We start from the raw sequence: 15,855 nt of genomic DNA on the forward strand, positions 1-15,855 counted from the left end.
GCTCTATCCACTGTGTCACCCAGCTACCCCTGGTTTTTTGTTTTTTGTTTTGTTTTTTTTGTGTATAGATTGTATTAAACATTTGTAAACATTGATTGTATTAAACATTTACCAGCATACCCCTAGATTATGGTTACAAATACGTGCATAGAATTCCTTCAATCACAAGATTTAGAACTGGAAGGGATCTTATCTCTTTCAGGCCTCTTATTTGACAGATTACAGGATCAAAAGTCTACCAGGCCGATTAATTTTTTTTAGAAATTTTTTAAAGAAAAATCGAGGTCCAGAGAAAAATTGACATCCAGAATCACACACTAGCTAAAAGACTTGAAATTTAAATACTTGTCTTCAAACTACAAAGCAGATAATTGTTATTTTAAAATGTTAATTTTTCCATTCATCTAGAAATTAATATAAAAATGAATTTTACCTCATTAATGCATTGAGGTATTCATCTTTTCCCTTTTTAATCTTAACACAATACTTATTGAATAGGGGACTATTAGGTTAGTGACTAAAATCTTAAATGGGGGAACTCTCTATTAATGCACGTTTACACCTTCTCTTTAACTTAAGAGACTTAGAAGTTGCAAATAGTATTAGGAATTTAAGTGACTTGCCCAAAGTCATATAATGACATTTTGATATTTTATTATATTATTTATTATTTTATATATAACATATAATGATAATATTATATTAACATTAATACAACTAGTTTATATCAGAGGCAGATAAAACAGTAAAAGTTTAATCCTCAAGAAATGACTACCTTTCTCTGCATATGTGTCTCAGAATCACTTACCCAGAGGATGGTTGTATCTTAGAGGTTTTTTTAGGGCTAGGTAGTTGATATTCCATTTTTCCTAATTTTGAGGAGCCAGAGTGGGGAAAGCAATGCTGAACTTTGCCCCCACCTCCAAAAGGATGAAGGGAGCAGATAGACAGGAAATACAATGAATTTTAATGATCACTGAAACTGAAATCCATGTACATATTTCATAGAAAATATGCTTTCTGAGGGGCAGAAAATTGAGGAACATAGTAGCATGTTGATGGATAGAAATGAGGCATTAGATGTCCTAGATACAATCACTGTTCTCTATCTTGACTGAAATTGCATCTTATTATCCAGATGGGAAACAATCAAAAGTGAGACATAAAAAGAGGTTGGAAATGTAAATTAGTCTCAGCTACCCAGTACTTAGTAGTTTAGTCAGTTCACTTTGCATTGTCCTGTCCCCACAGGAGGCACTTCCAATTTCACCATATCATCATGTCCTATTCCATATCAACGAAATGTCATGGGGAAGGCCCTAAAAATGTTGTCTTGTTCCCAGCTACAGTCACAACTAATTTAGTTAGAATAAAGAAAAACTAAGACTGGTTGAAAAATAGAATAGAGCTGAAGAGCCATACCTGAAAATATCCTTGATCAATGGAATCAATCAGTCAATGAGCATTTATTCAGCCCTTAAAAGGTGCTAAGTGTTGGGGATAGAAAGACAAAAGCAAGCCTCCTCTTCTTAAGGAGTTTATACTCTAAAGGTGTGTGTGGTGGTGGGGCGGGTGGTACTGTCCTGTATATGCAGGGTTAGATTTACATAAGACATCTACAATTCAAAGACAAGGTAACCTTGGAAGGGAAGGCACTCACAGGTTAGGGAGCTGAACAGATAGGTTTAGGCTCTTAGATGATAAGATGTAAACATTAACTGACTACTTTTTCTAATGGAAAAGGACAACTAAAGGGGAACCAGAAATGAATTGGGCAGAGGAGAGAAGAAAGGGCAAGATTGTTGATGAGGAAGAAAAAAATCAGTCTGGAGAAGGGCATCAAAAAAAAAGAGTATTGCTTCACCCCTCCTCAAATATCGGTTCATTTAGGCAATCGCTAAAGAAAGGAATGGGATCAGTGGGTGGAGATTTTTCTAGGTAGTAAAGTAGAAGGAAAAGAGGAGGGGGGAGTCTGAAGAGTGTATATGATTTTGCAATTGTGTGGTTTAGCATTTCTTTTGTGTAAGAATAGATAAACTTAAAAAGAAAAAAAAGAGAATGGAAACTAATAACCATAACTTTTCTTCTTTCAATAATTTTCCTTTTTGATTCCTTATTCTATTCTATTATTCTATTCTATTCTATTCTATTCTATTCTATTCTATTCTATTCTATTCTATTCTATTCTATTCTATTCTATTCTATTCTCTCTCCCTCCTTCCCTCCCTTACTTCCTACCCACATACTGCTTTTTATCCTTTTAGATTGCTTCTCTGCCTAATCATGATTTACTCATCCTTAAAAGCCTGCTCAAATCCCACAAATATTAGCCTCTTCTCTAATTATCTGTATCACCCAATTTAATATTCAGAATTATCTTATAGTTCAATATTTTCATTTTACAGATGAGGAAACTTGAGGTCTAGAGAATTTTAAATGATTTGCCTAAGGTCAAATATCTAAACCATACAAACCATATCTTTCAGCTCCATTTTCATTTTGTTATTGCTGCAACAGCACTAAATTTCTACTCTTTATTCTTAAAGGAGCTCCCTATCTCCCTCAATTCATACCCTTGCAGACCTATTATACTGTTCCTGAATGGTCCTGTAACTCTAGGATTTTTCTCTAACTGTAAACTGTGCTTCTGCCCTTAACTGCCTGTTTAGCAAATGGTCACAAAAGCAACTAGTTGAGATATTTGATTGGCTTTAACCACGAAGACTTTATAGCTTATTTAATTGATTCATCATTACACATGAAAGACATTATATTGAATAACATTATCAAGTTCTATTCCTAAAGAATATTGTTGCCAAAATATTCTCTGTTTTGTCAGATGCCTTTCAAATGTTAAATTTTAAAGTTGTCCTCTGCTTGTAATGTTTGGTTGGAATTATGTGTTACTACTGTAGATAGATTCTAGCAGCCATAACATTGACATGTTGTTTATTATTTTTATTAATATAAATTTTGTATTGGTTTGGAGAATATACTTCTGCCCTTTCTGTGTAATGCAGGTGACTCTTTACTTTCTTTTTTTAATCATCTTTATGAGTAGGCAAACAATTTATGGCATTAACAGGAGATAGGGAGCAGGTGAATCTTGAGGATTACTAATTTTATGCTGAGTTAATTTAAAGTGTAATGGATCTATTCTCTGGTCTTTAAATGCAAATTTAACTGCACTCATTTCCATTTTCACATTTATTTTCAGAAGCTTCCTACTAAATGATATCCAAGTAAGATTCTTAGTCAATTCCTATTGTCCTGACAGTTTGCTCTTTAATTAATAAACAAGGCCTGAATTATTCATGAGGATCCCTTTTCATTATGATAGTTACAAAACATTTCCCTAATATAATTTATTTGCTTTGATCTGGTAATAATGTATATATTAACAACATTGCAAATGTAGTAAAATCTTTGACCTTCAAAAACCATGGATGTATCAATTTTTTAAAACTATCTGTGTCTTTGTATGCATGGATCTACATTTAAGTACCCTTCTAAAAGAACCATGAGAGGCAGGATGCTGAAGTGGTTAGATAACTTACCAGAAAGACCTAGGTTTAAGTTCCACCTCTGAACTACAATGGCTATGTGTCCCTGGGCAAGTTATTTAACCTCTCTGTGTATGTTAAATTACTCTCTTAAGATTTTTAAACTGCTAATAATATACCAAACTGCATTGGAAGAAAGAATTACATCACCCTACACCACTGAAATCACCCCTAAATTTAAGAGGACCATTCCACAGTTCAATGACTATTAATACAAGTAGTATCTTTGGAATCAGTTTTAGCAAGATAAAAACATATTGCCTTTCCAACTTTAGGAAATCGATGCTTTCTGTCTAACGAGCACCAAAACTGCAACAAAAAAGAAGCTACTGTGTTTATCTGTTAATAATAATAATGATGATGATGATGATGATGATGATAGTCAATATTTATATAGTATCTACCACGTCCCAGGCCCTGTGCTAAACTTCACTTATTATCTTATTTGAATCCTCAAAATAGCCCTGGAAGGTCGGTGTTGTTATTAATCCCATTTTACAGATGATGCAACTGAGGCAATGAGAGGTTAAGTGACCTGTCCATGCCATGGTCAAACAATTGAGAAGGGTCTGAGGTCGAATTTGAATTTAGGTCTTCATGACTCCAGTTCTATCCATTGTGCCACAAAGCTGACCAGTTAGCCTCTTTAGACTTTGAAGTTGGATCAAGGCTAGCCTCTAAACTTTTAAAAGTGAGCTCCTATTTCTCATGATGTAGACTTCAGGGAAGATTCAGTTTAGGCAGGGCTATGAACCCTTGCCATTGACTTGGGGCTGGAGTGGGGGGAGGATTATTACATCTGGCTGCCTCCTATTCCTACACATCCCTTGAGGGAGTAAATCAAATTGGAGCCACAATTTACCTCTGAAATGATGTGGCAAAGCTTGGGGATCAGGCAATGTACTTTTGTATTTATCAAGCTGGTGCCTACCACCTGGGACCTATGGGAGCTCCATCATAGAACAGAATTGTAATTAGAACCATGGAATTAAGATATTCTCCACACTTCTGTCAGCTTGCTTCCCCTCCTAACTTGTGGTTAACAGTCTAACCTCCTAATCATCTAATGCCTGTCACTCAGAGCCCACTACTTCCCTGGGTAAAAATCTCTTTCTCCTGCTAATTCTTCTATTATATCTATCCACCTTATCCTTATCTCTCCCTTGATCCTGTCCTCTCTCACCCCTTGCATTGTCCTCTTTGTCATTCCCCTCCATTACCACTGTTAACAAATTTCCCTTCCTCCTCACTTTGGACCTTTTCCTTCTTTTTCTAATGCTTTTTGATATTTCTTTTTTTTACATCTTTTGACTATTGTGTTTTCCTATTCAAAAGTTAAACCTTTGTTTAAAAGAGAAGTTTGGGATTATTAAAAGCTCTTTGCAGCTTACTCATATCATTTTCCATGTAGTAAATTCAAAATAGTTTCATGTCCTGAATATTAAAGATCATTATAACAAAATTAGAATAGAAGCATGTCATATATCATTTCACAGATATGGATAGGGAATAAATGCAATTACCAAAGATAAAATGGATAATTTTGGTTACATGAAATTGAAAAGGTCTTACACAACAAAATTAACCCATCTAGCACTAGGGAAGCATTTTGTTGGGGAGAATGTTCAAAATTATATGTTTATACATATATTTCAAATGCTTAGCACCTTTACATGATCACACATGTGTACAGACTTGGACCCGCACATGTATGTGTGTTTATGTGTATTGCAAAAACGCACACAAAATTTCCTAAGTCTTAATAAAGTTTTAAGTTTTATTAGCTTAGAACTAGCTTTAAGTGTGCACCATATCTTTTAGGGAAACTTGTATATGTGCTATATTGACTACAGGAGACACATCTATACAAATATATACATATGTGTATATATATCCACACATATATACTAATATACCCACTGAGAGTTTGATTACAAAAATACTAACAGTTGTTACTTAATAGGCAAGTGGTCAAAGAATATGAACAATTCTCAGAAGAAGAACTGTGCACTGTATTAATAGCCACATCAAAGAATGTTCCAAATAATTAAAAATGAAAGAAATAGAAATCAAAACAATACTCAATTTTCACCTCACACTCAGTAAATTGGGCAAAGATGACAAAATATTGGAACAGTCAGTGTTGGAGGAATTGTTGAAAGACAAACATGCTAATACATTATTGGTGAATAGGTACAACTATTCTGGAAAAATACACAATATATTTCTCAGACTTCATGCTAGTAATATACTCTATAGAGGATCATTGACCAAAAGAATAGTCAAAGTATTTATTGCTTTTTGTATTGTCAAAGAATTAGAAATAAAGGAGATTATTCTTGATTAGACAGTGGGTAATGAAATTGTCACCCATGGATGCCATGAAATATTACTGTTCTATAAAAAAATGAATATGATTTAAACATGAACATGATTAAAACAATTGAAGTTGATAAAGAACAAGCTTAACCACAAAGAGGAAATAACAAAAGGCACCTCCTCTTTGCTCCTTTGCAAATAGAGGAGGTAGCAGAACAGATAGATAATTGAGTAAAAGTCATATAACATTTTTTTTGTTATGTCTCCCTGACAGTGGGAAGGGAGAATTTCACTACTGAAGCGACTAAATATCTTTGATGTATTGTTCCAATATCCATGCTTGAATGCTTAGAGCTAGATTTTTTTCTTCCCTCACCCTCTAATACAGTTGTAGGATACTGTTCTTCACTACTAAACCTATAGTTCTTCAGTTGAGGGCCTCATCTCCTCTCACCTGGAGCATTGTTAATGTTCTTGTCACTAGCCACCTTCACTCCAGGCTTTCTCCCTTCCCTTTTCTATTCATAATATATTTGGTCAGATTAATCTTCCTAATGTACTAGTCTGACCCTGTTACATTCTTGCTTTAAAACTGTCAGGTCTTTTTTACTGCCTTATGGATAAATTATAAACTTCTTTATCTCACATTTAAGACTGAATATTGCCTTACTGTCTTATTTCATTCATTCAACAAGTATTACATTAAGTTTTCTATGTGCCAGATACTTTATTAAATATTAGGGATACAAAGAAAAATCCCTATTCTCTGCTCTCAAAGAGTTTATAATCTAATGAAATAATTTCATGGTATTCCCTCTCATTTGTTTTCTATTTTTATTTTTATTTTTAGGTTTTTGCAAGGCAAATGGGGTTAAAGTGGCTTGCCCAAGGCCACACAGCTAGGTAATCATTAAGTGTCTGGGGTCAAATTTGAACTCAGGTACTCCTTATTCCAGGGCCAGTGCTCTATCCACTGCTCCACTGCACCACCTAGCTGCCCCTATTCCTTCTCATTTGGATGGGCATAGATGACACCTGTGGTTTTTTGGTTTGTTTGTTTTGCTAAAGGAAACTCTCAGATAAGGAAATCTTTCTACTAATGCAGACTGAGACCTTAGAGTTGTCTTGATTTGACTTGAACATTGAGAGATTCTGTCACATTCCATGGCCTGAATCTATAAGAGCTGGGACTTGAACCCAAGCTTTAAGGTTCCAAGGCTGCCATGCTGCTTCTTCCCTCCCTTCAAACTACTTAGATTTCAAAGAAAGAGAAATAATTAGCTATTCCTTGTATGTGTCAGCCATATCCTATGACTGAAATAGATACCCTTCATATCCTTGCCTTTTAAAATCCTCTTAGGCTTCAATATGATTTTTCAAATGCCATTTCATCCAAATTGAAAGTGATCTCATCCTCCTCAATTTTTTTAATTGAAATTTTATTTTTTTTCCCAATTACATGCAATGGTAGTTCTTCAACATTCATCCGTTTGCAAATTTGTGACTTCCAGTTTTTCCGCCACTCTCCCTCCTTCCCCTCTCCCCATACCACCTCAAAATTTTTGAAACTTTCCATCACCTTATTACTACCTTCTAAAAAATTTTACCTTGTGGCCTATTTATGTATGCATACATCATATCTCCCTTCAGATTGTAAATATTTTATGGAAAGTAACTTAAGCAGGAAAGTGCTTTGAACTTAAGAGATGCTTAATACATATTTACTAAGTTTTTGAGTGACTGTGGCTTTCAGCTAAGTTTGCTTTCATTTCATTACTGGTCTTTTTCTTGTCTGCCTCACTTCTATTTTGTGCCTTCAATTAATGTCCTTCTCTACTGACCCTATTTCCCTTTCTCTGGATAGAACTGGATATAGAGTTAGCATGACAAAAGTACAAATCCTACCTCAGACATTTATTAGCTCTTTGATCTTGGCAAATCACTTTGGCTCTCTTTGCTTGAGATAAAAAAATGAGGATGATAATAACATTTATCTCCCAGAAATATGAGGATCAAGATAATATTCATAATACTAGCTGCTATTATTTTTTAAAGTTATTACTATTCAACATTTCTCTGAATAATGCCTCCAGGTTTTAAGGGGAAATCTAAGGAATTAATAAAATTAGTATTATCCTTATTTTATTTGCGTTATTGTAATACGTTTATAGAGGCATCATCTTTCAAAAAATGAAAAAAGATCTAATAAATGAGACAAATCACTAATACAGAATTAAAAGACCTTCCAAGTTTTTATGATGCTAGTTTTACAAGGGGACACAAGAATAACAATTTCAGATTTTTCATATTGTGATAAGGCATGTACCACAGAGCATGCAATATATGGAATATAATACTAAGCTTTTAAAAATTACTTTATTTTCAATTCACAAAGCAAAGCAAGCAAATCCAAAACAGTACAGTAAAAGGTATTGCATATAAATCTACCATGTCCAACCTGCTATTCCCTCCAAATATATCACAAAGTTATTGTATAAATTTCTCATTTTTCTTCTCTATCCTTCTATTAGGTATGGATAGCTATTGTTAGGTACAAATAGGCATGCATATCTATCCGTATAGATATGCATGCCTATTTGTTTCTAATATATGCACAGATACACACATATGTATATGTAAAATTATTTATACCTATATTATATATCTATATTTAACTTAGGACACAGATAGCATCTTTATATGCCCTTTTTTAAAATTTGTATATTCATAATAGTCAAAATGACTTAGTTGTTTAGTCATTTTTAAAACAGTATTGACGAACTGTGTACAATCTTCTTTCAGTTCTACTCCTTTTACTCTTCATCATTTCATGCCAGTCTTTTTTGTGCCCTTCTAAGATCATTGAGCTCATCATTTCTTATAGCACAATAGTATTCCTTCATAGCCATACATCATAACTTGTTCAGTCATTCCCCAAGTAATAAAGTTCCCTGCAGTTTCCAGTTCTTTGCCATCACAGAGCTGCTATAAACATCCCATTCACATTAAAAGTTATAATGACAATTTATGAATTTCTCTCATCTTATTTTTGCTCATATTTTCTTTTTTTACCTTATACCTGTTTCCTTTTCTTTTCCCCACACCTAGCCATCCCCCTTCTTTCATCCCTCTAGGAGTCCATCCCCCTCCCTACACACATTATAAGTTGAATAATTCTAGTATCCTTTGTATGAGTCTGATAACCAAGTTTATAGAATCTAGACAGGTTGGGGCAGGGTTAATGATCTTTCTTTTTGCAGTTGTAGTTTAACTCTTTTTGAGGTGGAAAATAATTGTAAATTGAAGGAATGCCTATCAGTTGGGGAAATCAGCTGAACATGTTATAGTATATGAATGTAATGAAATACTATTATTCTAAAAGAAGTGATAAACTAGAGGATTTCAGGAAAACCAGGAAAGACTTATATGAACTGATGATGAGGAAAGTGAGCAGAATCAGGAGAACATTTTGTATATTAACAGTAACACTGTATAATGGTCAACTGGGATAGACTTAGTTTTTTTCAACAATACAGTGACTCAAGACAATTTTAAAAAGGTTGGTGCTGGAAAATACTGTCCACATCCAGAGAGCAAAATATTAAGTCTGATTGCAGATCAAAGCATAAAATTTTCACTCTTTAATTTTTTTGTTTTGTCTTATGTTTTTTCTTTTGTTCTGAGTCTTCTTTTGCAACATGACTAATATAGAAATATGTTTAACATAATTGCGCATGTATAACCTCTATCAGATAGCTTGCCATCTTGGGTGGGGCAGGGTAGAGAGAAGAGAGGAGAAAAATTTGGAGCTCAAAATCATACAAAATGAATGTTGAAAATTATCTTTTTATGTAATTAAAAAAAGATCTAGAGTCTGTTTAGAAGTCCATTTTGCCTGGAGAAGAGACTCAGGAAAAGCAATAGTGTAAAATGAAGCAAGAAAGAGTATGTTGGGGCTAGACTGTCAATAATCTTAACTTCATGGCTAAGATTTTTTTTTATTTTATTCTAAAATTATCAGGAACCTATGAAAAATGTTTGAGCAAAGGTGTGACCAAATACTATATTTATATTCACAATATTAACTTAGTAATCATATGAATTATTTCTCCTGTAATGACCAGCCATAAAAATGTCATAGTCTGGTTTTTCTGTTTCTCTTTGTCCTTTGTACATCATAATTGTGTACTAAACTATAGTTGACTCCTATTAAGTTGAACAGTATTTGCACACTTTTATAGGTTGATGAACCAAGGAATATTCATGGTATATTTTCATGATTTTAAAATTTTAATTTCAAATTCACTTTATATAGAAAGTAGATATATCTTTCTAGGGAAGGTAGGATATAAATTCCTGATTATCTTTCTCCCACAACCATTCTTTTGGTCATATCTTTCTACTTTTTAAAGTTCTAAATCATTACTACTGTTCTCATTAATCTAAGAAGATTAATAGACCAAGCCTTGGAGTAGGTTCAAGACTGGAGTGCTTGAATATTGTCTTATTTTACTCTTGAGTTCTTTATTCCACCAATCATTTGTCATTCCTAGGAATGAAGCTCTCTAGATCTTTCCTCCCACTTTGACTTTATATCTAATTCCAAATGCAATTGTATCCAATATGAAGTCAAGTTATTAAAGATTATTGATGATTAAGAGATTTCATCCCTAAAAGGAGACTCTGCTACTGATTTCTATTCTTTGTTCTTTCTTTGCATCTATCTTCATCTCATCAGTTTTATTTATAGAATTTTTATACTCTTCTTTGAAGCTGCACAGAGTAAAATATGCTGGATTTGGCGTCATCGGAGTTCAAAGTTGAGTCCTCTTTCAGATATTACTTTGTGAGTCTGAGCAAATTATTTAACTTATTAGACTTAGCTTCTTCTCTGGTGAGAAGAAAATGAAAGGATTGTACCAAAAATGCCTTCTGAACTCCCTTACAGTTTTAATTTATGAATTTTTTCCAAAGTTAAAATATACAGATACCATTGCAAGAATTATCCATAAACTACCTTTTCATTCAAACAGAAATAAAAATTTTAGCTTTTTAATCAATTCAGGATCTTTTGTTGTTAGGGGGAGAATTAGTATTATGCAACATGTTTACTTTAATAAAAATCTTTTTTTTTAACCCATGGAAAAAATTTTCAAGTTTTATATTGTTCTATGTATGTTATATTTAATTCTTTTCCCCTTTATGTGCCCTATCCCACTCTCAGAATTGCCATTAATCTCATAAAGAGGCTTTTGGTAAGAGGTAGCAATAGGCTCCTGTTGACTTAGGCATGTTCCTTTGATGAGTGTCTAGTCCCTGTAGGAGGTTGCTTGTTTTCTTACTCCTGCCTTGTTAAGCTTATTTACTGAATTTTAAAGGCAATAAAATGAGAAGAATAACCATGTTTGTTTCTTCTATTTTCAGGCTCTCTACAATTCTATCAAGAATGAGAAACTTGAATGGGCAGTGTAAGTATATTTATTATGTACTATGCTTTAAATAAATGAAGCATTCTGTATGTTAGAGGAACTCCCAATGAGTGGTAAATATATCTTGTTGGGGTAGAATTTTTTCTGAGAGTATAATCTCAAACTTTAGGGACCTATTTTAATACTGAACTATGATTTTTCAACCATCAAGCATGTTTCTGGTAGAGTCTTTGAAAATGCATTTTGAATATTGGTTTTAATCTTAATATGAACAAAACAAAGCATTGAGATGGTAGAATAATTTGGTGAATAGAGGACCATAGAGGACCAAACTTGAAGTTAAGAATACATGGCTTTAGGTCCTGCTTTTATCATATTAGAAATGTTTGACCATGATCAAGTTGAGACTCAACATTGGGAGTTCCAGACTCTTAATAAAAACATGAATCTGAATGTAAATAAAAGAAAGCATCACAGAAGATAATCAATCAGTAAATAACTAGTAAGTGCCTACTGTGTGCCAAAAGCACAGAGGTTGGGTTCTTGGTGCTGGGGTATGATGGAGACATTAAGTGGAGTATAGTGAGATAGGAACTGTAGAGATGTTTGAACCAGATACCTTCCTTAAGTGGAACTCTCCTCCTTTCATATGGAGAGAGGTACCCCAAGGACAAAGAATCAAAGTTCTAGAGCTGTAATGGCCCTTTGAGGGTATCTTCATTGTACAAATGAGGAAATTAAGATTTAGCATCATTATGAAAATAAATATGTTGATCATCAAGGTCTATAATCGTTCCCAATGGAAATGTTTTAATCATTACTTTAAAAATTATCTGCCATTTTTAATATAGATAATGAAAGTAAGCTATATAATAGTTTGTGTAGATACCCTTGGAAGTAATGACTGATTGCTATTTCAAAGAACGGTCCTCTTAACAAGAATTCTTGTAAGAATTCAATGTAAGATTTATGTTAAAGTGTATTTAGTCTTTTGTACAGGTACTGTATCCATTTAATGCTTCTCCTAGAAATTTTCATAATTATACATGAGCTTGTTTATTTTCATGGACATCACATAACTTCCATTTCTACTTATCTTTACAGCTTAGTATAAACATATTTACTCATCTATAGATTTATCTAGCAACATCAAAAAAAAATTCACTTTTGACAAGCTATTATGTTCATGGCACTTGGGTGGAAGACATGAATCAATTCTGAGTTCTAATCTGTAAGATAAGAGATAGTCTCTAGGCTTCCTTCCATATATTAAAATTCAGTGAATCTTCATTTCAAAAAATACTTAAAAAATCAGCTTTCCCTTTTGACATATATATGTATATATATATATATATATTAATAAATATATGTGTAAACATATTATTTATTTGTCTGTGTATGTAACATATTTATATCTATAGCTACTGTGATACTCAAAAACCACCTGTAATTTCAAAGAAATTTCTTGTTGGTGGGAGTTCTTTGAGAAAAAGTTTTATGCATATGTGTAGTTCTCTGAGTAAATAGGTCAGTGTTGTGGGTTTTACTGTTTTCCTTAAAAGGCATTTTGGGAATCATGGTGCATCAGGCAATTAGTTACCTATATTAGAATGTCACCCTACTTTTTTTAAAATTTTTTTTAGTTGTTTTTTTTTAAGGGTTAAGTGGCTTGCCCAAGGCCACACAGCTAGGTAGTTACTAAGTGTCTGAGGCCGAATTTGAACTCAGGTACTCCTGACTCCAGGGCCAGTACTCTATCCACTGCACCACCTAGCCACCCCACCACCCTACTTTTTTTTTTTGCAAGGCAAATGGGGTTAAGTGGCTTGCCCAAGGCCACACAGCTAGGTAATTATTAAGTGTCCAAGACCGGATTTGAACCCAGGTACTCCTGACTCCCAAGGCCGGTGCTTTATCCACTACGCCACCTAGCTGCCCCACCACCCTACTTTTTGAAAGGGATCACTGCAAATACTCTGTAATACTCTGATATTGTAAAGTACCCAAGAGATACTTTAGAGAAAAAAACTGCTAAAAGTTAGACAGCATGTCTGAATTTTTCTATATAGTCCCTAAATCAGTGAGAGGACTTAGCATACACTCATTGTTATTCTCATGGTACAATATCAGATGGTCTACAAACCAGACTGTATGTTCAAATTTCTTTAATGAATAAAAAGACATTGCTAATCCCTAAGGAAGTTTTAATTAGAAGAGATAATAGGTATAGGGTTTAATTAGGTGGCAAAGTGGATAGAGTGCCAAACCTCGAGTCAGGAAGATTCCTCTTAAGTTTAAATCTGGCCTTAGATACTTACTAGTTTTGTGACCCATAGCAAGTTACTTTATATATCTGTAAAATGTGCTGAAGAAGAAAATGACAATCCACTCTAGGATCCTTACCAAGAAAACCCTACATGGGGTTGAAAAGAGTCAGACATAAGTGAAAAACAACTCAGTACCTAATAGATATGGGGGACCAGGGCCTAGAAAAGCAAGTTTTTGTATAGGAACTCAAAAGCATGTTGAACTGATCCAATAAATCCAATTGATTGATAATGCCTTTTCCAAAAGAAATGGTAATACTGATTTAATTACTGTGTGAAGCAAGAGTTGAAAAGCTAGAGGCAGAGAGAGAGAGAGGAGAGAGAGGAGAGAGAGGGGAGAGAGAGAGAGAGAGAGAGAGAGAGAGAGAGAGAGAGAGAGAGAGAGAGAGAGAGAGAAGAGATATTTCCATATGGTGACTTTGCAGGTAGCAAGATGAATAGAGTATAAAGTATAATTTAAGTCAGTGTCCAACTAGATCCTGAGGCTATAAATGTAGAACCAAATCTCAGAGACCATCTAGTCTAGGTCCCTCATTGGACAGATGAGAAAATCAAGGCTTAGAAAGAAAAGTTACTTGCCAAGGATAACAGTATGCACCTGATGCCCACTAGTATCTGATGTGGGGGCTTGAACCTAGCACCTTTACCTAAAGAGCCAGGGTTCTTTGCACTCATACTCACTAATCAGTAGAACTCAACTCTATATTGACTCCAGTCACAGGATTCCAAATGAAGTATGCTAACTCCCCCAGTACTATATTTTCAAAGGTCTAATTGGATAAATATGACACAAAGCATTGACACAGAGAAAAGAGATAGCATCATGAAATTATAAAGCAAGGCAGACTTTTTAAAACTAGAAGGTATCTTTGTCCATCAATTGATCCATCAACTAACACTGATTTATTAAGTGTCAAATGTAGACCAAATAGTGTGTTAGGTGAAAGGAGGTTAAAAAAATAATACATATATAGGATATCTGCTTTCTAGGAGCTTACAGTCTCTTGGGGAAAACAAATAAATACAAGATAATTATGGATCATCTATTAATAGTTCCCTTACTTTATAGATATATTGAGACTAGGAAGGGTTCAAGGCCTAAGATTACATCACCAGTTACTGGCAGATCTGTGATAAGAATTTCGACCAGTGCTTTTGATCTTTGCCTGTACTTCACTGTTAATCACAGTGAGGAAGAGGGGCATATCTTTTTTGTAGAAGAGCTGAAAGTCCCTGCTCTTATTTGTGTACATACTTCTCATTCAGGGTAACTACCTATTTCTTCTTTAAGTAGTAGAGCTGGCTTTTCTAGTGTTCCTATCAAGAAGCCGATTGTTCTCATTGATTTGTCTGAATAAATCTTTTCTCAGCCCTACACTGTAAGAATGAACTCTACTCTTGACTAGTGCCCTGTAATTCATTTTGTAACAAGAGCTGTTTGGAAACTTTCTTATCTCTGCTTCTGAAATTGAATTGTTTTAAATCAGTCTTCACATATCAGATTGTTCTAGGATGTTGAGTGGGATGATGATGCAGAAGAAACTTTAGGCTACTGGATAATGTGTTTTCAATAGCCCCAAGGCATCTAACAGCTCTTTGTAATGAGTAGCTCTACAAGCATACAGCATATTAAGTGTTCTTTCTAATGTTTCTCTGTGACATTTTTAATAACCTACCAATGAGCTCAACCAAGAAGTCATGCTTTGATATTCTTTGATTAAATTCCCATTCATGACATTTCCCTAAGTGACATCTTGTTTTCATTGATCCAGGTAACCCCTTAGATAAGGTTTACCTATATAGCTCTGACTTTTTTCTCATTTCTTCTTTGAATGAATGTAATACTAACTTCTTTTAAGGAAAACATTTTAGCATATTGAGAGTTTTGTTGATAGGAGAACAAGAGAGCAACCACTGTCCCCTCAAACATCTTTCTTCTCAGTGGAGTTTACCAATGGTCATGGTAGATAGATATAGGAAAAAAGGAATCAGAAGTGCCTAGGATGTGCCCTGAGAAGTAGGTATAACCAGATGGAGAATAGACTTTGAGTCAGGATGGTATTAATTCAAGTCTGGTCCAATGACAAAAATGTGGTGGTGAGACCTTTTTTAAAATTTTATTTTGTTTTTCCAGTTACATGCAAAGATAGTTTTCAACATTCATCCATTTGTAAGTCTGTAAGTTCCACATTTTTCTGCTGTACTCCCTTCTTCCCC

At 34.1% G+C, this 15,855-nt stretch overlaps 1 protein-coding gene across 11 annotated transcripts in view; it reads left to right on the forward strand.

Moving 5' to 3' along the window:
* Positions 1 to 15,855, forward strand: part of PSD3 (pleckstrin and Sec7 domain containing 3) — a 765,972-nt gene that overhangs the window by 631,170 nt on the left and 118,947 nt on the right. For all 11 annotated transcript variants that reach the window (XM_074209077.1, XM_074209078.1, XM_074209080.1 and 8 more), the window contains one exon: positions 11,307 to 11,350. In XM_074209077.1, coding sequence (XP_074065178.1) covers positions 11,307 to 11,350 — 44 coding nt within the window. The remainder of the gene's footprint in view (positions 1 to 11,306; positions 11,351 to 15,855) is intronic.

Source organism: Macrotis lagotis, chromosome 1 (assembly GCF_037893015.1).
Source record: "Macrotis lagotis isolate mMagLag1 chromosome 1, bilby.v1.9.chrom.fasta, whole genome shotgun sequence".
Classification (NCBI taxonomy): domain Eukaryota; kingdom Metazoa; phylum Chordata; class Mammalia; order Peramelemorphia; family Peramelidae; genus Macrotis; species Macrotis lagotis.